We start from the raw sequence: 25,982 nt of genomic DNA on the forward strand, positions 1-25,982 counted from the left end.
TTTTTTAATAGAATCATGGTGTATGTTTGTTTTCTTGTTGTTTCTTATTAAAAGATGTTAAATTAAGAATTATATTGAAATAGCAAATTCATACATTTAAGGACCTGCATATCAACATTTGAAACAACATATGTGATGAGAAAATCAGGTTTTTAATATCATAACTTGTATTAAGTCATTTTAAATACACAATTGCTTTTACAGTTTGCCCATGAAACTTTACAGCCCTTAATGCAACTATTTACTCTACGCTGACGAAATTGTTTATATAAATTAGTAATTGGCTGATGTACTACCTATAGTAGGGTACAGGCACCTACACATACACGATCAGCTGGCACATACTCGCCGTGTTTTGATCAAACCTTCACACAGTAGATATAGCTGATAAAGTCATAGCATGTGTAAAATTAATGATAACGCTAGTAAAATGTTGTATATGTTCATTGAAAAGATAAATGACAGGAAATTAAGCCAAAGAACGGGTCAATACAAAGTACACATACAACACAGACATCACTACATGAAAGAGGTAACTTGTGTTATTGACGTGATATTTTGTTTATTGAAGCGAAGCGACAGTTTGTTTCTACTGGAACTAGAGTGTCTAAAACAAAGGCTAAACAACTGAACACTTTGTTTTATTATTCTGTCAAATGTGAGTATGCGCTTAAAGTGTCTAAGCTAAAGGCAAAAACAAATGAAACTTTGTTTTATTCTTCTGTCAAATGTGAGTATCTATATATATAATTCTCTTCTGGGAGACGCTAGAAAACAAGCTGTAAACGCGCTCCCTACCATCCCCACCCCTACATGGTCTTAGTGAGCTATGGTTCACGCTATATTTACCTTCGTGGAGTCAGGTTTAGTCACGGCTATTAGGGGCAGATAATTTAGTTTGAAACGATTTTAAACGTTGGGGGGGGGGGGGGGGGGGGGGAGGAAGGGGGGGGGGTTATGGTCCTTAACGAGCTACTTATAGTGTTTTAAAGAAATATTTTCAGTGTCAGCATTGGTACTGTCGAATTCACAAATTATGAATTACTGAAAAGTAGAAAAAACAAGAACTAAATAGCGGCGTATGTTACGCCGCTGGCCGGCTCGTACATTTAAATTGTCTAAGCTAAAGGCAAAAACAAATGAAACTTTGTTTTATTTTTCTGTCAAATGTGAGTATACATTTAAGGTGTCTAAGATAATTGCAAAAACAGCTGAAACTTTATTTGATTCTTCTGTCAAAAGTGAGTTTATATTTTAAAATAGTAACGTTAATGTAAAATCCATGCTTTACACAAAAGCATAATTTCCATCAACTTCTTTTTACAAGCCTAACATGTTAGACAATTGACCAATCACAAGACTGCAAACATGAGTTAATGCCCTTTAAATGCTCTGAAATTCATTCGTGTTAAGTAATGTTTAAATAAATCAAGTCCATGTATATAGACTATAAGAATTGTTTGATTGTGAGGAAAAGATTCGTTATTTTAAAACGTCATTATAAATTCGTTCTAGTATATGAATTCTATTTCTGTTAATTCAGATGCGTCTTAGAGTGCAAGTAAAATATGTTACAGAGCACATAAACTATTTAGAAGAAAAGATACACGTCCTGAAACCTGTGGTTGAAGCTTTGCAAGGTGTAAGTGGTTATTGTCTCTCCCTGAATTCATCATTGACTTGGTGCTTTTTATATTAAGCTTGTTGTAGATAATGATGGAGTATAGTATTTAAAAACCACAAACATTTAAAAAACACAATATTCTCACATAACATACTGACACACATTTTAACGCTAAGACAAAATGATTTATGTCAGCAGGCTGTAGACAAAAGTAAGACTTGGTTAGAAGATAAAAGTGACAACGAATCTTTGACATACTGTGATCTATGTCAAGAACTTGAATCAGCTACCTTGGCCTTGTTGGATAAAGCGTCTCACATTTTAGGTAAATATTTTAAAACACCATTGTGTTTTACTTTAATTGATATTCAGGAGTATCAGTTAAATATCAATAATGTAATACAAATAATGACTGTAAAATCTGGTCAATTTTGGATTTTTTACTTATTTAAAATTGATATATTTCAATTGATCAAATACCATTTATATATTTTACAATTTTACTAAAAATTTCAAGGCGAAAATAAAGAAAGTGTAGAAGATGGAAAGTCATTTTCATCCCAGTCTACCTCACAAACAACAGCAACAGAAGAACGTGGCCGTAGGCAGTCAACAGATCAAGTCCTTAACGAACTTTATAAACCATCAGGTACTATAGACACATAGTTTTTACAAAAAATAATTTAATTGAAACAAGTATTTTCAAGGTGAATGATTCAAATATATTTTCTTAAAGGAAAAGTAGCATATTATAATAAATTTCAAACTTTATTACTATTGCGATTGACTAAATTTTATAATGCCATAGAAATATTAAGTCGACTTGAGCAGATAGAGACAGCCATATCTTCTCTACAAGACGTCAGTCGACTTGAGCAGATAGAGACAGCCATATCTTCTCTACAAGACGTCAGTCGACTTGAGCAGATAGAGACAGCCATAACTTCTCTACAAGACGTCAGTCGACTTGAGCAGATAGAGACAGCCATATCTTCTCTACAAGACGTCAGTCGACTTGAGCAGATAGAGACCGCCATATCTTCTCTACAAGACGTCAGTCGACTTGAGCAGATAGAGACAGCCATATCTTCTCTACAAGACGTCAGTCGACTTGAGCAGATAGAGACAGCTATATCTTCTCTACAAGACGCCAATGACAAGTCTACAGATGACATATCAGAAATAAAACAATGGAGAGACAACTTTGTAACAGAACAGAGTGACATGGGGGTAAACATTAAACAACTGACTAAAAAACAAAAACAGAATTTTAAAAACATCAGAAAACAAATGAGTGAACAAGATAACAAAGTAAAGGAGCTGAACAAAGAAATTGAAAGTTTAAAAGAAAAAGAAACCAAGTCAAACAAAACACTAGAGAAACTGTCTCTCGATAAGAAAGAATATGAAAACGAAGTGCGCAAAATAAACAAAGAGATGCAAGATATAAGAGACGGTATAAAACAAGAAATTAAAAGCCATTCTGATTTGATTGTTTCTTTACAAGATGAAAATAATAAACTTTTGGCCAAAACATCAACCCGATTTAAAAACTTGCAATTAAAGGTACATTTTAAAATTGGTGTGTTTTGTGTACAAAGCTCTATTATTAATTGCAATTTAATTTACTTCAAATTGTTAAAAGGGGCAGTTGACTAATTTAACCTATAATCATAACTTTTATATAAATGTTAATTGCATGTGAGTTTTAATGTACAACAAAAATAGTTAATTGTAGAAAATTTCTTTTAATCTTTAATTATAATCGTCGGTCTTTAGCACAGTGTGATGTACAAACTTCTACAACAAAGGTTGATGCCCATTGACAAACTGATTCAAATCTTTAGCCAGAACATGGAAAATAGGGAAGAAAGATTAAATACGGTATTTTTGAAATACTGTTTAAAAAATCATTTGCAAAATTGATATATCCTAAATTACCCCAGTCCATAACTTTTGGGATTTCACTAATACATAGTTTTAATAATTAAATAATAATATACAATAAATTATTTCCTTTTCTTAAAAGTTATCATTATCTATAAAATCTAGTGGGTCAGTAGATTTGTGATTGTTTCATTAATTTCCTTTACACTTTATTTTAATTTAGCTGGGTGAGCTTGAAAATACTATTTCAAAGTTGTCTAATGATTTTCTTCTCATAGGTAAGTTTGCTTTGTAAAAAAAGTTTTTAAAACGTATTTATATAACAATAAAGATTGAATGACAATTCTATCTATTGATTTTCTCGTTTAAATGTAACAATAGTAAAACCTATCAATAATTCTCAATGATAACCAATACGTTTTTTTACCGCCCACTCTCACGATCTCTCTAAATCTCTTACTCTCTGCAATTCTATTACACGGACGTACCCGCGTACAGACCATAACGTAATGTTCGTTAGCCAGACAGACAATAACGTGATGTTCGTTAGCCAGACAGACCTAAACGTGATGTTCGTTAGCCAGACAGACCATAACGTGATGTTCGTTAACCAGACAGACCATAACGTGATGTTCGTTAGCCAGACAGACCATAACGTGATGTTCGTTAGCCAGACAGACCATCACGTGATGTTCGTTAACCAGACAGACCATAACGTGATGTTCGTTAGCCAGACAGACCATAACGTGATGTTCGTTAACCAGACAGACCATAACGTGATGTTCGTTAGCCAGACAGACCATAACGTGATGTTCGTTAACCAGACAGACCATAACGTGATGTTCGTTAGCCAGACAGACCATAACGTGATGTTCGTTAGCCAGACAGACCATCACGTGATGTCCGTTAGCCAGACAGACCATAACGTAATAAAGAATGGAACATTTCACTCACCCATAGTGCCAGTCTCTAGACCCGTGGGTTTCCGTCAGGTGTTTGTTTCCTCACCTGGTACATTACACCACCTGGTACATTACACCACCTGGTACATTACACCACCTGGTACATTACACCACCTGGTGCATTACACCACCTGGTGCATTACACCACCTGGTACATTACACCATATGGTGCATTACACCACCTGGTACATTACACCACCTGGTGTGTCGGGGTCGACCTACAGCGGTTTATCCTAGTAGAGTTAGACATTTACAGAGCTTAAGTTTCCAATGAACATCACTTTAAGTTTCTAATATTAAGAAGTTGTCACATACGAGCCAGGGCTGAAATTTAAAAAAAATAATAATAACATGAAAACATTGATAATTTTTACATTTTTAACATCTTAGTATCTGATTTATTTAATGTAAACTGAACTTAACAATAAAAAATCTTGTTATCGGTCATTATTAAGTACATAAAAACAACTTTAGTTCTAGTAATTTTTGTTTCGATAGATAAGCCCTATGTAATTACACTGGAGTCGGACGATTTCCTGAAAGACAAGATTTCCGAATCAGCCAAATACCCGAATAGACACTTGCATTCGGGAAATCGGCTTTCGAACAAGAGTCGTTCGGGATTTTGTTGTAGACACGATTATTATATAATGCATACAATATTTGATGTACCTTTAGTGGCTTATTGCGTTACGTACTACACTCGTAGTTTCACAACCAAAACTGAGGACCGTACTAAACTAGTAGTCTAGTGTTTCAATTTAGACAAACTTATGTAAACATTATGGGTTCTTATACACATTTTATTGTTTTGAGAAAAAAATGTTTTATTTGGGTTTGCCAGATTTACTTACATTCTGAACTGCATACAACACACATATAATGAGATAATGTTTAGGGTTTATAGCATAACCTAATGAAACGAAAATTCTCAAATATTATTGAGGAAGTAGTTATAGCATTTGTGAAATTAAACATGTACATCATACATATGTTTTCTAATCAACAGAGTCACGTGTATGTAACAGATATGCTTGTTTTGTGCAGCTTGCTAGTTCCACACCTGTCAGTGCTAGATCAATTATTTCAACATTTAGTGCAGTACGTGAATATAACGGTCAACATTTTAATCAAACAACAGGAAAATTTGTATCACCACATGATGGTTTATATCTTGTCTGTGTCACTCTACATGAATGTAAAGATAAACAGATTGAAGTTGGTGTGATGGCTGGAGGCAGGTGGTGTACGGATATAGACGTGAAATGTGCCAGAAATAGCACTGCTGGGTCAGTGGTTGTCGACATGAAGAAAGGGGAAGAACTTTTCTTTCAAGTGATTCAAGCAGATCAAAGCGCAGCATTATCCTGCCTCAGTAGTTTTACTATCGTTAGTTTATAGAAGTACAACACAACACATAGTAGATGTTAAATTTTTAAAAACAATAAATTATGTTTATGTTAAACACACGCTAACAACTTACTATGTGTGTAGACTATATGTTTTACAATGAATTGTTTATTTATTATTTCTTTAGCTATCTGTACACAGTTCCATCAATTAATTCAATGTGATCACAAGAAATATTATTATGTTCTACTGGACTACAATAAACATACAGATAACTCTCCTTTTACTTATACTTTACTTATTTGTATGAGAGCTTAAAGTGTAGCGTTTTAATTGTGTAAGTTTAGTGTGTTAAACTGTTTTTAAATAGTGTTAAATATGAAATTTAAATCCGTTTTTTCGACAAAAAGCAAATTAACTATTAATAGATAAATGTGTGAAAAATTTCACTGAACAACATCTATATTATTATGTCTGGTATTTATAAAAAAATCCAAGATATGCATTTTATAATATGCAGAAAGATATTGCAAGTAACTATTTAATAGTGTTAAATCAGTAGCATAGTATAAGAGAATTAACACCTACAAAAACACATACACAAATAGGCCATGGCTACATATATATACAAAATATTCACATCTCTCTATTATATATATATATATATATATATATATATATATATATATATATATATATATATATATATACATCAGTATATAAATAGTATTTACGTTAGACATACTGCCCAGTCTTGCACAGACATAGAACCGAATTACGTTCTACTAAACGTAACCAATAATCACCTAAAATCATTACACCGTCCATTGCCTAATCTAAATTACACATAATAGTTCGCCTATTTAACACAAACATAAATAAACGTAAGATACATTAGGAAGGTAAATGGTTACATCAGGAATAATAACCTAACCATGGTGTTAAAGAATAATACGCCTTTTTAAATTTAAAAAATACTAGAACAATTTAAATTACAGACCTAAAGTAATTTGGTGTATGTATTGTGTGTGGGAAGCGGATCAGGGTTGGATTACAGATAAGTAATGGTTCGTTTAGTTAGCTGGGTTAGGGCTTAGTGGAGAAAGTAGTGGTTATGGTAGATTTAACACTGCTACGCTCAAGTAAGTTTTTATAAATTACATCTTTGTGTGATATTTTCTGTACGGAAACAAACTACGAAAGCTGATGATTAAGTAGATCTTTCACGTTAAAATTTACATTTCTTCGCCACAGATCTCAATAATGGCAAATTATTCAGCGGAACTGAAAATCAAGTATGCAGCCAAATGTTTACAATCATTGAAGAAACTCTAACCTGTCTACTTTAGTGTAGGCTAACCAGTAGCGTACGCAGGGGGGGGAGCAGGGGGAGCGGCCGCTCCCCCTGTGACCATTTTCAGCAAAGTGGCGCCTTTTTGGAAACTTTTTAAACTCAAAGTTTTAAACAAGGATATTTGTTAAAAAAATATTTTTGGTCGGCACATCTATGTAAATCACAAGATTTCTTTTCATGCAGCAATTAAGCATTATTGTACTAGTCTAGTAGTGTCTACCTTTACAACACGTATTAACAGCTGCATCAGTTTGCCATTCTAAAAAGTATTCTTACAGTTTGAGCGATAGTGATTACGATTACAAATTATATGAAACAGTTACAACCCCTCTTCCCCAATGGACCCCTCTGTAAAAAAAAATATTGTCATAATACCACTGCTACTTATTTAAATCTATTTCTGAATCAGTATACATGTGTAATATATATGTATGTTTAGAACAGTCATCTAAAAACTGACGCTATGTTCACTCTGAGTTGGTTATCTCCCCCCCCCCCCCATACACCTCACCACCACAATCGTGTAGAGCGACATTAATGTCACGCCTAGGTATACACTGAGTTGGATAATTGACCTAAAGTAACCGGACAGTAAAAAGGTATGTGAGCAATACAGTGATCTAACCCATACCTATCGCTATGTTAAAAAATGATCTTTGAGGAACACAAGAAGCAGTACTTAATTGAAAAAAATATATGATATGAACTAAATGACCGAGATTTAGTTAAATGTAGGCTGTTATTCCGAATGTTTTTCTATTGTATCGAAAAGCGTGGTTTTATACCAACTCTGATTTTAAAAACTTTCATTATGCTGTAATACTTTAGCATTTATGATGACTATATATTAAATTCTGATTAGAGACAAAAACATTTGTGAACACCAATAGTATTAAACAATTTCATTATATTCTAAAGTAATTATTTATTTGTTTTGACATTTATGATTAAATGTGTAGATATATACATATTTATATTAAGAGAGTGATTATTTCCCCTATTTCACTTGTCTTAAATAATTTTCCAGGAATTTTAATGTAAGAAATTTTTTTACAAGAATTACAAAACAGATTGTGTTACGTTCATTATTTTTGGTTGTAGTGTGTGTATATTTTGTTTGTTTTTTTTGTTTAGATTGATACAATTTTTGTTTTGTAGGCCTACATTGTGTGTTTTTTCTTATTTATTCAGAGTGTTACTTTCAATTTATTTAACATCATAGCGAAGTAATGACATACAGCTAGTAATTATATATATATATATATATATATATATATATATATATATATATATATATATATATATATATATAAAATACACGTATATAGAGCGTGTTAAAAATTCGGCGCCTTTTTTGCTCTTTTCGCTCCCCCTACTACGAAAACCTGGATACGCCTCTGAGGCTAACCATAGGTTTAGTTAAGCCTAGCTGCAAATACTAATCACGTTTGTCTGTTTTATTTAAGGTTTTAAGGTTTTATTGAAATAATCTGTTCTCACTTTGATACGTTTATTTTAATTTTACAATTAATGCACAACGCAATGTCAAATTGCTTTATATAGTGAATGAGTGTTGGGGATGGAAGGGGTGGATGTTGTTGATACGTAGTACCATGTCCCCTCCCCTAGTGCTCACCACTCGTGTTTTGAGCTGTAATTAATCACGTGGTCATAGTACACTTTGTTCTTGTGTACTTGTAAAAAAGCTCTGCTGTGCATTTTAGTTCTGTAGCCACTGTATCCTAGGTTTTATTTTACTTTTGTGCTAAAATAAAATGTGTTTAGATTTGTTATAAGGGGTAACTAAAAAAACTTTTATTTTTATAAAATTTAAAATAAAATGTATTTAATAGTATTTACTATGAATGTAATCAATACAACAACGGCATAATATTTACATTTTATTTATAGTAGATGACACCCGAAATATTACAGATAAACAACCTTTTTCAACACCGATAACCACACATCGTACATAAAATAATATTACGACTTCGCTACTATCAGGCTTCCATTGCACATTCCGCCTAAGGTATTGAGGTACTTGTCATCTACATTCGTTAATTTATCCTTTTTATTGTTTTTATAGAATAGTTCAAGTTTTAAAACAGCTAACTCAAAGATAATTAAAATTAAGGACAGAAATCATTTCATGTATTGGTTGTCCCAACGGAGTAATTGTATACTGTTGTATGGGTATTCTGGAACTTACCAGCCATTTTTCGCCATTACCATCAACCTCTTCTGATAGGATATACAATTTTAAAACACAAACCCTAATTGTCGTAATTATCATTTGTTTGACTAGTAAGTAGATTTAAGTACAACAAGACAACCCATCACTAAGATCTAAATGACACATTTAGTCCTTACAATTCAATAGGCAAAAGTATATTTTAAAGCAAGCCTTAATATACAATAATGTTTATTTTTTATCGGATATTTTTAATGTAATTCTCAACCATCCACTGAAACATTATTTTGACGACATCACCACCATAAAACACCAACTTTAGATTTTATATCTGAAATTTTGCTGGACTGCATGCTGTCTGTACCTAGATCCTACACACATCCCAATCCGAAAAAGTTTAATAACATTTTGACAACTGTATATGCCACGAGATATTATGTGTTCCTAAAAGATAAAACTAAAAGTTACCGTAAAAACTATTTTGCCAAACTTGAGCAGTGGCTGATATGTCCCTTGCATTGTGACATCAGGGTGTAATGTAATAGCGGGATTTCCCGGTTAGCACTCTAACTTTCACGGATCAACATATGTGGCCTAGGAACTGTAGAACTTCTTTAGACCTGTTTTTCCTGAGAGCTAAACGGAATCCGGAAATTATAAAGTATCTGTAAACAGATAATTTTTATAAAATAAAATCTATTGAATTTAGTAATGATAACAATCAACACATAAAACAAAAGGCTGCATAATAAATTTTAAATTATTTAAATATTACACGAATATTCATTGTTTAAATTAATATACGTTAACTTTAATTTCGCTTGAGATAGGTATAAAAAGCATTTAAATGACGTATAAATACTACAGATAATTATATATTATTTTACCTAAATTACTGTTTTGAACAATCAAACTAAATGTAAAAAAAATGTTATCTAGATCCAAGTATTATTGTTTTTAATAGGTATTGTAGTAAAATAGAGAAATCCTAGTAGGTCTATAGCAATTTCGGAACTGTAATTAATTTACTTTATTTACATTTAAATCAAAAGTCTTATATTTGTGTGATTTAAGTATTTGGTTTAATTTTATCTCTAAAATATAAAATTTATTTTTAATAATGATCTGGGCTGTTGTTTTAGAATTTTAATTTTTTTCTTTTAATTAGTAGTAGTTTAATATAATCATGACCATAACAGTTGATTTAATTTGACTATATAACAATATACTTTAGAAATAAGCTTGCATTCCAAAAAATCTAAAAATATATTTTACATATACATATTTATCCGTAGGTTTACTTAGTGACGTGTCAATAATTATTACCAAAGGTTTAGCGAAAGGAGGGTGGGTGAGGCGACCGCCCGGACGCCGACTCTAACGGGGTGCATAACGGGTAGAAGAAAATATTTAGCTAAAACTTGTGTTCGAGGGTTTTTGATTTTTTTAAATATCAAACATTTAAAAATTCAATCTATTATTTCACACTATATACAATACCCTAATATTATTTTATCTGATGTTTGGGTCCTTTAGATCTAGTCGGCTTGATAATGAAACTAAAACTGTCTAATGGGAAATCCCTATATTATATCTGTATGTACAGGTCATAGAGTTGTCCTGACGACGAACATACACTCACATACAGCTGTTATTAAAGTGTTTAAAAGTTATTTTAAAAGGTGATTTAGTTAGAAAACATTCTTGTAAGTATTTTTGTTAGAACTTATAATTATTTATGGCAACAAAATTTATAACAATTGATGTCGATGTAGGTAACTAACCCAACAACACTTAATATTTAGGTCACTAGCACACTACACACTGATGTGTAACTGTGTAATTTATATCTTTCATCTCATAGTATACGACATAACCTTTTATCAAGGTGCACATTTATAAATAGTATAAGAAGAACGTATCCATTTGGAACTAACACTATGTATCTAGATGAGATAATTAGTAGGGCACGCAGAAAAGAATATGTAAACGCAAGCAAAGAGGCATTAAAGAGTAAGTAATAAAGGTTCGTAGAAATGATAGGCCAGACAAACCGTATGGAGCTGACCGGCACAGCCAAACAGGATACCTACTTGCAGTGTTTCTTTCAGACCTTTTTATCCGGGCAGGAGGGGGGGACGAAAAATTCCACCGGTTAATGCATATTTTTTCTACATACATTTGCTTCCCCCCTCCACTCCTCCCGCTGAGATGCCTTATAAAAATAGTCAACTGTATAGAAACTATATACATTTACCAATGTCTGCTACTCCCCCCGAAAATTTAGTCCACCCCCTACCCACCGACGAACATATCAAGTTACCCCCCACCACCGGTGAAAAAAGGTCTAGAAGAAACACTTGTTACAAAACGTTACAATCTATCCAGATTTCCTGAACGTTATTGCACTATATAATCAGGTCAATGGACTAACAAGATGTTTTTTTTTTGTCTTTATTCATGAAGATTGTTTCCTATTCACGATGACTTTTGATAAAGTAGAGGATTTTTAAACGTGATATAAGCCCATTGTAAAATAAACCGGGAGTGATCTCCCCCAATCTTTCTCGAATAATCTCTAAATAAATACGGCGGTAATGTTAGTGGTGTTGTTTCAAGAACAATAACGTCATTATTATTGTGGTTTTTTTCGGAAATGGCTTTTTAATTCTATGTTTAGTCTAGACTAAATGACATCATTTTTGTTTGTACTTTTCTGGCTTTAGAACTGTACATATTTCGTTTCATTTTGAAAACTTCCTATGTGTTCCTTGTGACGTCACGGTCTTTCACTATGCATCTTTTACATTTCCTTGTATTTTCTCTAGAGCGTTCCCGACAGACAGAAAGACAGACAGAACTATAATAGTAATATATACGATAAGGTAACACTATATAATCTAAATATCTTACTTAAGTACCAAGATAAAACATCCTATTACCTCTATCACATATCATATCATCTGGCGTTTTAATATCTTTATATATGTAGACATTTCAAAATAAATCCTTAGTAAAATATTGTATTTAAAGTTTCTTTATAAGATTAACCAATCTCTACAGAGTATTTTACATCCACCAAGACAAGAGAAAGATTGAAGAGAAGATCTGTATTTACTAAGATGCGATCTCGAATTCAGGTCAAACATGTTACAGAACACATGAAATATTTGGAAGAACAGATACAAGTTATCGAACCTGCCATTCAAGCTATGAAAAATGTAAAAAAAAAATTCCTACTAAACACATATTAATATGCGAAAGATATTGTGTGCTACTCGTTTTTTAGACTGATATTACACACAATTATAATAATTGACACATATGCTATAAATAGTATCAAAATTAATGTTTCGTCAGGCAGTAGAAAAAAGTAAGTCTTGGTTAGAAGATAAAAATGACAACCCGTCTATCACCTACATCGTGCTATACCAGGAACTTGAATCAGCGACCACGGCTATGTTGGATGTAGCCTCACAAATTCTAAGTAAATATTTTAACAATCTTATAACATACAAGGTATCTTTATATTTATGTTCTTGAGGACCAATTACCAAACACAAGAAAACCGTCGTCCATTTTTTTGTGACCGTTCTAGGCAATCTGGGGTAAAAATATAATCATTGATAAATTCAAAAACATTCTTGAAATAATAAATAACAATATTATTATTGTACCGTTTCCTCGTAATAAATATATTAAATTATTATTATAGCTTTAGAAATCGTAAAATAACAAAACATCATTTTAATAATATGTAACACTATATTATATATATATATATATATATATATATATATATATATATATATATATATATATATATATATATATATATATATATATATATTAATGCGTTTGTTAAACAAGATGAAAATCAAGAACACTTAGAATTAGAAGAAGGAACTCCTTGTTTATCCCAGTCTAAACCACACACTACAGCAACAGAACAACGTGACCAAAGAATTTTAAAACAAAAAGTTCAAGAAGAATCTGGTATTAATATGTTTTAACTATCTTTATTAAAAGTCGTGTAAGATGTGTAATTCAGTTAATTTTTCTTAAAGAAATAATATTTTTAATTATTACATAAACATATATACTTCAGCGATTAACTTAACTTTACAATGCCTTAGAAGTATTGAGTCGACTTGAGCAGATAGAGACAGCCATATCTTCTCTACAAGACGTCAGTCGACTTGAGCAGATAGAGACAGCCATATCTTCTCTACAAGACGTCAGTCGACTTGAGCAGATAGAGACAACCATATCTTCTCTACAAGACGTCAGTCGACTTGAGCAGATAGAGACAACCATATCTTCTCTACAAGACGTCAGCCGACTTGAGCAGATAGAGACAGCCATATCTTCTCTACAAGACGCCAGTCGTCTTGAGCAGATAGAGACAGCTATATCTTCTCTACAAGACGTCAGTCGACTTGAGCAGATAGAGACAGCCATATCTTCTCTACAAGACGCCAGTCGTCTTGAGCAGATAGAGACAACCATATCTTCTCTACAAGACGTCAGCCGACTTGAGCAGATAGAGACAGCCATATCTTCTCTACAAGACGCCAGTCGTCTTGAGCAGATAGAGACAGTCATATCTTCTCTACAAGACACACAACACAAGTCTACAGATGACATATCAGAAATAAAACAATGGAGAGACAACTTTGTAACAGAACAGAATGACATGGGGGTAAACATTGAACAACTCACTAAAAAACAAAAGCAGAATTTTAAAAACCTCAGAAAACAAATGAGTGAACAAGATAACAAAGTAAAGGAGCTGAACAAAGAAATTGAAAGTTTAAAAGAAAAAGAATCCAAGTCAAACAACACACTAGAGAAAATCTCTGTAGAAATGAAAGAACATAAAATCAAATTGGACACAATAAATAAAGAATTGCAAAATCATACAAATAAAACAGACAGTATAACTCAAGAAATTAAAAGACATTCTGATCAGATTGTTTCTTTACAAGAAGATCATAAAATCATTGTCGATACAACAATGAAACTTGAGAAAGTGCAATCAAAGGTAAACTTTTTTCTTACTCCAATTATAAGAACAACATTTTAAAATATTATTAAAAGTCAGTTGATTCGTTTTCCACCAGTAATACTTACGATTTTGAAACTAATGGCAAGGCACACTTTTAAGTATCTGCAATAGAAATAGTCTAATTTTAATAATTCACTCAGCACATTGTGATGTACAAATTTCTGCAACAAAGATTGATGTCTATTGACAAACTGATTCAAATCTTTAACCAGAACTTGGGAACAAGGGAACAAAGATTACACAAGGTATGTTATAAATGTTTTAAAAAGGTAATAATTTAATCATGCACGAAAAAGCTGAAAAAAATTATTTTCTTATAACATATAAAAACACACTAATATTTAAATAAATATAAAGAAAAGCGTAGGTCACTGCATCATCTATTCAGTATCTTTTACTAATATTTAGGAAATTTATTTCATTTAAACTTTATTTTTGTTTAGCTTGAAAATATTGAAATTACCATTTCAAAGATGTCCAAAGAAATTCATTTAATCGGTAAGTGTGTTTTGAAAACAAATAATTAAAGAAACTTTATTAAGACTTATAATGGTTTATTTTTTCTCGTGAGAAAGTAACACATACAACGTTTAGTTATTAATGCTAACTTATTGGTAACCCTAACCCTAACCCTAACCCTAACCCTAACCCAGACAGATCATAACGTAATGTTCGTTAGCCAGACAGACCATAACATGATATTTGTCGCATTCGGGAAAGTGTCCATTCTGTCAATCGGCCTTGGGACAAACCGCATTTGTCGTACACCCGGTTTTAGCATAACGTATTTAACATTTGTTGTACGTTTTGTGACGTTTTAATTGACCTGCTAACTGGTAAGGTCAATACGTGGGAAACAATAACCTAGCATTACACAAACTAAGGACCGTACTAAACTAGTGGTCTAGTGTTTCAATAAACATTATAGATTCTTATATACAGTTTTTTTTTAAATAATTGTTTGATTTGGGTTTGTCAATTTTACTTACATTATAAACTGCATACAAAACAGATATAATGAGATGATAAAATAAACTAATGCAACGACAATTTACAAAATATTATGGATCAAATAGTCAGAACACTCGTGAAATTGATCAAGTAAATCATACATATGTTTTCTAATCAACAGAGTCACGTGGACGTAACAGATATGCTTGTTATATGGAACTTGTTGATTCAACACCTGTCAGTGGTGGATTAATTATTTCAACATTTAATCAAGTACTTGAATATAACGGTCAACATTTTAATCAAACAACAGGGAAATTTATTTCACCACAGGATGGTTTATATCTTCTCAGTGTGACACTAAATGAGAGTGAAGATAAACAGATTATAGTTAATGTGATGGTTGAAAACGTGTGTTGTATGTCTATAGAAGTGAAATGTGCCGACACTAGCGCTGCTGGGTCAGTGGTTGTTGACATGAAGAAAGGTCAAGAACTTTACTTTGAAGTGGCTCACACAGATCATGACGCAGAGTTATCCGGCTACAGTAGTTTTACTATCGTTAGTTTATAGAAGTACAACATAAAACATGTTGGATGGTAAATTCTCAAAAATAAAATATGTAACCAACATGTTAAATACACACAATCAACGTACTATGTGTGTAGACTACATGTATACACACACATACATGGTTTATATGTTATTTGTTTAGTTAACATTATACACTTCCATATAATTTAATGTGATCACCAATTAATGTTCTACTTGATTTAAATAAACATATAACTATATTTTTATGTACATTTTTACTTCTCTGTATTAGAGCTTTATGTGTAATGTATAATTTATGTACGTTTAATGTGATGAAAATAAAAATACAATGTTTGTATGTGTTAAATCTGAAACTGATATATAAGAAGTTGTTTTTCGAGATTAAACACGGCTACACTCGAGTATGTTTTTATATATTACATCTTTTTTAATTTCTAGTATACGAAGTATAGAGTAAATATTGAAATCATGCAAAAAAAAAAAAAAAAAGGAGATTTTTCCAAATCTCGACGTTTTACTTCACCCTGAGTCGGAAAAACATACTTTTGCAATCTTGTCCGTATGTCTCTGTGTGTGTGCGTATGTGTGTGTGTGTGTCTTTAAACACGATAACTTAAGCACCGTTACAGCTAGGTTGATAAAATTTCATATATAAGTATTATATTAAATTTGTAGATCTGTATCAAACTTTTCAGTAAACGAAATAGATAAACGAAATCTCACATGTAAGTAAAAGATCTAGTTCACTGCCTTGTGTCAAATTTTAAGTAATTTCTGTTGAGTGGAAGTAGTAATTTAAGCTATTTCCGATTTCTTAAAAAGCGATCACCCAGTCGATCCACAGTTTGGGAACCAGTGTTATAAGGATTAAGTGAAAACAACTTTTATTTTTATAACCGATAACATAAAATGTATTTAAAAGTATTTAACATGAATTTAATCAACACAACTTTGACATAATACTTACACTTTTATTTTATATTTGATGACACACGAAAAAGTAACATGTGTACAAAACAAACTCTATGAGTAACACAATGAAACATTTTGGGACGGGGTGGCCAAAGAGGTAGAGCGCTAGGCTGCTAACCCGAAAGTCTCGAGTTCGAATTCTGTTTCCTGACCCTACCCAGCTTTGAAGCTAATGCGGCTAGGCAAAGTGCTGACTACACACATCATATATATGTCAAAGTCAAAAACTCTCCTTTATTTACTTTACTTCTTTTCAAACATTTAAAACATATTGTGATGGTTTACAGACACATTGGAGAAACTACAGGAATTACATAAAGCTAAACGTCCTTTTTACAGACATCTCTTACATAAGTTAATATTACGCTTTCGCTATGATCAGGCTTACACGCCCCAATCCGTCTGAATAAGTGAGGTACGTGTCATCTAAATTCGTTAATTTATCATTTCCATACAAATTGTCATCCGGGTAAGCATTTGTAACAAATAAACTGACACTTTTAATTACATATGAATAAGTCCCAGTTCCATGTTCTGAAAATCGCGGAAAAGTTGATACCGAACTACACATTTGATATACTACTTATATATATAATTTCATTAGCCTAGCTGTACCAATACTGAAGTTATCGTGTTTAAAGACATAGGCTTACACATATACACACACAGAGACATGCGGACAAAATTGCAAATGTATGTTTTTTTTCTAACTCAAGGAGGTGTAAAATGTCGAGATTTGTAAAAATTACAAATCTCGATTTTTTTTTTTTGCATGATTACTACACTACCTCATACTTTGTATACGAGAAAGTAAAGTGTAAAGAAAATCTCAGGAGAAACTTTTGAAGACATTTAGACATTGAAATGTATTTTAATGGTTATGTCCCTTGTCCCAGTCATCACACTTTAAAGGTTTAATGTTGTTTTAGTGTTTACAAAATAATAACAAAAGAACGTCTGAACAACATTCCTGTAAAGATTTAAAACTTCAGTCCTATTGGTACAGTCCCTGACACTTAATATTTTATATTGTTTAAGTAAATAGAACTTTGGGCTGGTTAGGTGTTTATTGTATTGATATAAAAACAAATAATAACACGTGGAATTATATAAAGAAATAGAAAATATTTTTGCAAGATTAATATATTTGCATGGTATTTAACATTGTGGATACAAGTTTCATTGTTTGTAAAGTTAACCATGCACCATGTTTTGTTTGTACTTCTATAAACTAACGATAGTAAAACTACTGCGGTGAGATAACTTTGTGGCTTGTTCTGCTTGAGACACTTCAAAGTAACGTTTTTCACCTTTCTTCATGTCAACAACCACTGACCCAGCAGCGCTAGTGTCTGCACATTTCACTTCTTTAGACAAACACCACATCCCTCCAGCCCACACACCAACTCTAATCTGTTTGTATTCCTAATCATGTAGAGTAACACAGACAAGATATAAACCATCATGTGGTGATACAAATGTTCCTATTGTTTGATTAAAATGTTGACCGTTGTATTCTCTAATTTCACCAAATGTTTTCATCCTTGAATTCGATGTGATCATTGAGTTGTCTTTCATATGGATATAACAACCATATCTGTGACATGCTGCACGTTTCTCTGTAAAGTAGGAAAAAAACATGTATGTTTTGTTAAACGTTTCTTTACATTGTTACACATGTGTTAATTATTTGTTCATTGTTTTTTAGGTTAGTATAACTGTTAGTAAATCTATTATATAATAGTGAGTATTGGGTAGTGTATAGTGTTTACGTAGTATTTATTGGTTAGCGTTTCGTAATGTGTAATGTTTTTATACTATCTATTATATTGCATATTTCATTTTATTTCCTATATCATCATCATTCAACTAATCAATGACTGTTTTTTAGTCCCCTTTTCACCAAAACTGTGAACGCGAAAACGAAACAAAAATCCGTCACAGTTTATGTTTTGAACAGGTGCATGTAAAGTATAAAAAAAACGCAGCGAAAAAGTAAAGGTCACTGAAAAGAAAAGCGGTTACAAAAATTTAACGAGATAAATTGTTAATTATTGGGTAGCTGTGAGTGCAACTGTTAAGTTAAATTTAATAAAGTTGTATTATTTAAAGAAGTTTAAGAAGTAAAATGAGAGTTATTCCCACACACTAGAAAACAAAAACAAAACAACATGTTTATTTAACTATAGTATTGAAACAACTTCTGTAAACGTAAACTGTAAATAACCTTTTAGGCGACATTAGTTTCACCACCTTTTTAGCTAATATTTGTTATAAATTTTAAAAAATCTCCCACCAGTTTGCGATTCCTCGTTGTCTGCTAGACCAGGTGTCTTGTGTTGTCCAACTGTCGTAGTAGACTGCATGTTGTATTCTGTAAAAAAAAGGTTGGTCTAAAGATGGGTTATTTGAAACTTATAAGCAAGTCTTTCATTGGTAAGAATATATAATTTCATTTAGAAAGCGATGATAAAATAAAATATGTTTTGATCAAGACAAAAACTATCTATCATTTTCAACTTTTCAATTTGATTTTTACTACATACTTTATCAATCTAAAATAAATATATTAACTAATGACTTCGTTCAAAAAATAAACATCACCTGCTTTTCGTATGCTCCATAATAATTAAAAACTATTCACTCAAAAAATAACTAAATGTCATGCCTAAATTTTTCCGTTATATGTTACATAATTGATATTTAAAAACTGATAGTAAAAAAAATCAACAAAATTTTGAACATGTAGCTGCCAATTCTAAAAGCAAGATACAAACTTTTACTTTACTACATGCTGTATCAATGTCATATCAGTGTCAGACGTTTTATCCATCCAGTTCCTGGTTTTTAGTTTGTCCTAATTAATTAGGGCAAATAGATTAGTAGATAAATAGTTTTCGTTATTAATTCAGTTAAAATAAATGTTCGTCGTGAGCAAAGGCAGTAGCCATAACAATATTTATTTAAAATACAGATTTATAATTCAAATAAGTTCGATATAAAATATAGTATTGAAAAAGCATTTTAAATATATATATATATATATATATATATATATATATATATATATATATATATATATATATATATATATATATATATATATATATATATATATATTTGTATATATATATATATATATATTTGATTTACCTGTGTGACACAACGACTTAAATTACTTTTGACATGAACATGGATCTTCTTTAACTGTTCCAACAAAATGTTCAAAGATTCATGGGTGGGGTTGTACTCAGACATCTGCATGTAATTTATAGATAAGCTAAATAAATGTTCATTTTAAAGTTACATCAGTATGCGTTTTATAAAGTGGCACCACTAAATTGTTGACTGATAATTTGGTAGAAATCATTGATAATGAATAGTACACTCTCTAAGTGTGGCAAAAAAAAGTATTGACTGCTCAAAAGTGCCACCAACCTTTTCAACTAGAGCTCCGGGGGGGGGGGGGGGGGGTTAAATGGGAGGGGGCACAAAGTTGATAGTTCGCCCCGGGGCCGACTTGGGTCGCTATGCAGATGCAATAGTCCCAGTGAAGTTTTTCAACTACTCGACACAAATGTTACGTAAACGACTGTTTTAACTTTCAGCTTAAGCTTGCATTTTACCGCCTCCACATTTGATAAATTACGCTTTGATTTCGCATTTTACCACCTTGATATACAACCTATCATGTTTCCATATCGCATCTGAACTTCGCCCACGTTAGTCGCTGTATAAATAATTAAAACAACGTGTATGAGGTCTGCAATTTTTTACTTACCTTTAGATCGAATGTTGTTTTGATGAAATAGATGTCTTATTGTGGCTGATCTACACGTAGTTAAATCATCAATTCAAGAAAGATAACTCTCATAATGACAACGCGAACGGGAAAACCCGCTATTATTTAAAAGAGGAAGTTAAACTACTGTACCCAATTCCAGTCCTTTGATTCCCCACAACAAGACTAGGCCTACTTAAGGTACTGCTAATCTTTAATCTATATAATATATATTTTGAAAATAGCATTTCCTTTTAATACAACCAGACAACATAAAAATTATGAATTTAAAACAAAATAAAAAGCCCTACTGCATCCTTAATTAAAAATAATTATTATAATTATTAATCAGTTGTTAAATTGTCTTTAAGTTTAATATTATAACAATTCCATAAAATAAGTATATCATATACTCATTGATTAGAAAAGTATGTAGGTCGTTTTATTTTATTTTTAAAGTGAATTTTATTACTGTATGTTTAGGCAATTCACAGAAAAATTGTAAAATAATTCATCACAACGCTCGATAGATAATGAAAGTGAAAAACGGAAATATCCGAATGTATAATTTTAGCAAGCAGGAAATAACATAAGTGAAGCAATGAAAAGCTATCGCATTTTTCTGATATGTATTACATAATTAACTGTAACATTATTTAACATATTTAAAAAAAATATAACAATACTTATAGTTGTTTTCATTTAATTGTGGATTGCCAGTTATAGTTTAATAATTTAAGACAAAAACTTAGTCTTGGTAGATTTATAACTCATTCAAAAAATTGTTTTCATTGTTATAATTAACTCTTTATTAATTTCTGGATGAAATTTTTTTTTTCTTAAACAATAAATTATTATATTGCTTTTGGTACACTAAAATTATACGTGACTCAAGGGAGATCATAAATATATAAATGATTATAAAGATTCACCATAAATAAAAATAATTTAAGAGCTTGGCTTACTTATGGTACCGTCAGTAGATAAAGGTTTAACTCTGACAGATGGGCGTAGTGGATTACGATTTAGTTAGAAAAATACGTTATGCTAAGAGTAACTCCACTATAAGATCATATTTAAGGATGCTTTTCTGTACTTTTTGATATAGTCATCTTCAGGGATGTAGAGATATTGACGAATGTTTATGATATATGCACTGGACTCACTATTTTAATGAATAAATGAGCAGTTATTTCTTTACTTTAATTATCGTGAGATGAGATTATTATTTTATGCTTTTACATTTGTAACATTTCAGTGGAATAGTATTTATTTATAATTAAGATTTTTATTGATGAAAACAAATATGCTACATATTATCATAAAATGATCGAAATGAATCGACTTTAGATCAGTGTTTCTTCCGACTTTCTTCTCCGCGTGAGAGGGGGTGGCACTAGAAAATTTCGGGTGGGGGGGGGGGAGGCGGGCGAACTAAAATTTCCAGGGAGTACACTGTTAAAATTATATATTTTCGATATATTGTTAAGGGGGCGGTAGACTCTTCGGGGGGGGGGGGGGGGGAGGTAGCCTGAAAGAAACACTACTTTAGATTTGCTTAATGATGATGACAGAGTTAACATATTTTTTAAAAATTTAGTGTTATTAACATTTAGATGCCTTCAAGAATTCAGGTAAAGCTTGTTACAGAGCGCAAGAAATATTTGGAAGAAAAGATACAAGTTCTAGAACCTGTTATAGGAAATATGAAAAATGTAAGTCATTACAAACTAAAAAGTCTTCGTAATACTTAAAATGTAAAAAATCATTTTATTCACGATAAAGTAGGTTTTGCGTTTTTCGAAGTGCATCTGTTAAAAAACACAGAAAAACATCACGTGTTTATGAATATAGCACTTCAACACGTGACCAATTGACAATATTGTTGTTGTTTACTTCCACCAGGTTGTTGCAAAAAGTAAGGCGTGGCTAGAAGAAAAAACTGACCAATCATCTGTCAGCTACATCGAGCTATCACAAGAACTGGACACAGCAGCCACGGCCTTTTTGGATATGACGTCACATATTTTAAGTCAGTACTCTAATAGTTTTTATAATTTAAAATCTCAAAGCCTACTTTCATGTGTCATGTGTGGTCAGTAATGAAGTGTTTCTACTGAGAAGAATGCAACGAAATTATTTTACAGTTTAGTTTACAGGCATTACAAATACTAAGTTAAAGAATTTTACTGTCTAACAAACCACTTAGTGAATATTGTAAATCATTATATCAACAAAAAAAAAGATTTTTACAAGCACATCGTGTAACCTCATTCGCCCTAAAACAACGTTGAAGAGCCTTAATTGTCTATAGAACATTAAGGTTTTTTTTTAATTAATTTTTATTTTAATTTCGATAATTATTCTTGTAAAAGTTAATTTTAAAACAATATATAGATTTCGGTTATTTTGGAATTATTTGTATTTGTATACATTTGGATCATATTCAAAGTTCTTTTCTATCAGAGTATTACATGGTTTACGTTATAGTTTAACTAGCTAACATAGCAACATTTTTTGTGTGTACTATAAAATCCTTGGTTACTTCAACTGTAATTAAAATAAAATTCTAAACCCCAATCCACCAGATGAGGACAACATGGATGTCAACAAACCAACGCCATCTTTACCACAGCCTGACACACAGACAACAGCAACATTTCTAAAATTAGAATCTACAAAACAACTCAAGACACAAGTTAAACATACAGCGGGTATGTCTTAGTTTTGTTTAGTATAACTAGTTAAGTAGCTGCATTGTAAGCCGTTTACAATGTTAAAGCTTGTACGGTTTGATACTGTTTAATTAAAAAAAAAGAAAATTAATTTTGTTGTGTTTTCTTTTTTAAAGATCCTATTTTTCAACATTTAATTCCTTTAAAATCATAAATTGTATATGTGCGACTATTCTCAGTTGAAGAACATCCTGACCTAGAGCGAAGACTCGCCTATATTGAAACAACACTATCTTCACTACAGGACACACAACACAAGTCTACAGATGACGTATCAGAAATAAAACAATGGAGAGACAACTTTGTAACAGAACAGAGTGACATGGGGGTAAACATTGAACAACTGACTAAAAAACAAAAGCAGAGTTTTAAAAACCTCAGAAAACAAATGAGTGAACAAGATAACAAAGTAAAGGAGCTGAACAAAGAAATTGAAAGTTTAAAAGAAAAAGAATCCAGGCCAAACAAAACACAAGAGAAACTGTCTCTAGATATGAAAGAATATGAAAACAAAGTGCGCGAAATAAACAAAGAGATGCAAGATATAAGAGACAGTATGAAAGAAGGAATTAAAAGCCATTCTGATTTGATTGTTTCTTTACAAGATGAAAATAATAAAATCTTGGACAAAACATCAACCCAATTTGTAAAGTTACAATCAAAGGTAAATTTTAAAATTGCTGCCTTTTTTTGTACACATTTCTATTCTTACTTGCAATTCAATTTACTTCAAATTGTTAAAAGGGTCCGTTGACTAATTTAACCTATAATCATAACTTTTATATAAATGCTAATTGTATGTGAGTTTTAATATACAATAAAAATAGTTAAATATATAAATCTTCAATTTAGCACAATGTAATGTATAAACTCCTACAACAAAGATTGATGCCCATTGACAAACTGATTCAAATCTTTAACAAGAACTTTGAAACTAGGGAAGAAAAATTAAATAAGGTATGTTTGTAATACTGTATCATTTGCAACATTGATAAATCCTAAATTACTCCAGTAATGTCCATAATTTTTGGGAATTCACTAATAAATAGTTTATTAATTAAATAAGAATATACAATAAATCATTTCCTTTTCTTAAAAGTCACCATTATCTATTGAAGCTAGTGAGTCAGTAGATATGTGATTGTTTCATTTATTCCCTTTACACTTTATTTTAATTTAGCTGGGTGAACTTGAAAATACTATTTCAAAGTTGTCTAACGATTTTCATCTCATAGGTAAGTTTGCTTTGTAAAAAAAAGTTTTTAAACTTATTTATATAACAATAGTGATTTTATGACAAGTTATCTATTGATTTCCTCGTTTAAATGTAGGAATAGTAAAAGATATCAAATAATTCTCAATGATAACCAATCGGTAAAATGTTTTATACGTTTACCGCCCACTCTCACGCTCTCTCTAAATCTCTTACTCATTGAAAATTATACATTTTTAACATCTTAGTATCTAATTAATTTGCTGTAAACTGAAATGAACATTACAAAATGCTGACTGTGCAAATCTTGTGATCGGTCATTATTAAGTAGGCCTACAACAGAACAACTTTAGTTCTAGTAATTCTTGTTTCGATAGATAAGTCATATATAATTAAACTATAATGTGAACACATACGGACTGCATGATTATAATGGGAGTCGGACGATTTCCCGAAAGACACTTGCCCGAATGCGACAATGCCCAAAAGCCATTTGCCCGAAAGCCGTTCGCCCGAAAAATGTGAACATTACTGATTACCAAAAGTCATTTTTAACAATTTAAATTTGAAATGTTGATAATTAAATAAATGTCTAACCAAATTGAAAGGGAACAAAATACTATTTAATATCTGCAAGCAGGCATTATGAATTAATAAGTATTTGCTATATTATAGAAAGTGTAGGGCCAACATCTTTTGCTATCTATAAAACAAGACGAAAATATAATTTTCGCTTATCTGAGGTTTTTAAAATGATTCTCATTTTGTGTATTATAAACAAATTTGTTTTTTATGCCCAGAATTGTGTTATCAAAATGTCAAACTTGAATTGATTAAGAATGTCTATTTGATATTAACAAATGCCCATTCGGATATTTGTCGCATTCGGGAAAGTGTCCGTTCGGGAAATCGGCCTTGGGGCAAACGGCATTTGGGCAAGTGTATGTCAGGAATTTGTCGTAGACCCGGTTTTAGCATATCGTATATAACATGTGTTGTACGTTTTGTGAGGTTTTAATTGACCTACTAAACTGGTAGTGTCAATACGTAGGAAACAATAACCTAATACCACACAAACTAAGGACCGTACTAATTTAGTGGTGTAGTGTTTCAATTTATGGTCTTTCACAAAGTTATGTAAACATTATAGATTATTATACATAGTTTATTTTTTGAAAAATAATTGTTTGATTTGGGTTTGTCAATTTTACTTACATTATAAACTGCATACAAAACACATATAATGAGATGATAACATAAGCTAAAGAAACGACAATTTACAAATATTATGGATCAAATAGTCAGAGCATTCGTAAAATTGAACATGTACATCAAA

The 25,982-nt window shown here is 31.4% G+C and overlaps 2 protein-coding genes across 2 annotated transcripts in view; both read left to right on the forward strand.

Annotated features, from left to right (window-relative positions):
* Window positions 1-518: 518 nt before the first annotated feature.
* LOC131947414 (ERC protein 2) lies at window positions 519-6,037 on the forward strand. Its single transcript, XM_059308628.1, has 10 exons — window positions 519-658; window positions 1,544-1,642; window positions 1,823-1,949; window positions 2,142-2,273; window positions 2,433-3,190; window positions 3,404-3,508; window positions 3,735-3,789; window positions 5,483-5,538; window positions 5,686-5,862; window positions 6,011-6,037. Exons 2-10 carry the CDS (start codon window positions 1,544-1,546, stop codon window positions 6,035-6,037), a joined length of 1,536 nt encoding a protein of 511 aa, XP_059164611.1. The 5' UTR covers window positions 519-658.
* An 8,201-nt stretch (window positions 6,038-14,238) lies between these two features.
* Window positions 14,239-25,982, forward strand: part of LOC131947415 (repetitive organellar protein-like) — a 12,157-nt gene continuing 413 nt past the window's right edge. The window contains exons 1-10 of the mRNA XM_059308629.1: window positions 14,239-14,415; window positions 14,580-14,684; window positions 14,883-14,937; window positions 15,572-15,801; window positions 22,315-22,413; window positions 22,604-22,730; window positions 23,287-23,412; window positions 23,613-24,097; window positions 24,286-24,390; window positions 24,614-24,668. Coding sequence (XP_059164612.1) covers window positions 14,239-14,415; window positions 14,580-14,684; window positions 14,883-14,937; window positions 15,572-15,801; window positions 22,315-22,413; window positions 22,604-22,730; window positions 23,287-23,412; window positions 23,613-24,097; window positions 24,286-24,390; window positions 24,614-24,668 — 1,564 coding nt within the window. The remainder of the gene's footprint in view (window positions 14,416-14,579; window positions 14,685-14,882; window positions 14,938-15,571; window positions 15,802-22,314; window positions 22,414-22,603; window positions 22,731-23,286; window positions 23,413-23,612; window positions 24,098-24,285; window positions 24,391-24,613; window positions 24,669-25,982) is intronic.

This window comes from Physella acuta, unplaced genomic scaffold (assembly GCF_028476545.2).
Source record: "Physella acuta isolate Inbredline_101_S28 unplaced genomic scaffold, ASM2847654v3 ptg000592l, whole genome shotgun sequence".
In the NCBI taxonomy this organism is placed as follows: domain Eukaryota; kingdom Metazoa; phylum Mollusca; class Gastropoda; family Physidae; genus Physella; species Physella acuta.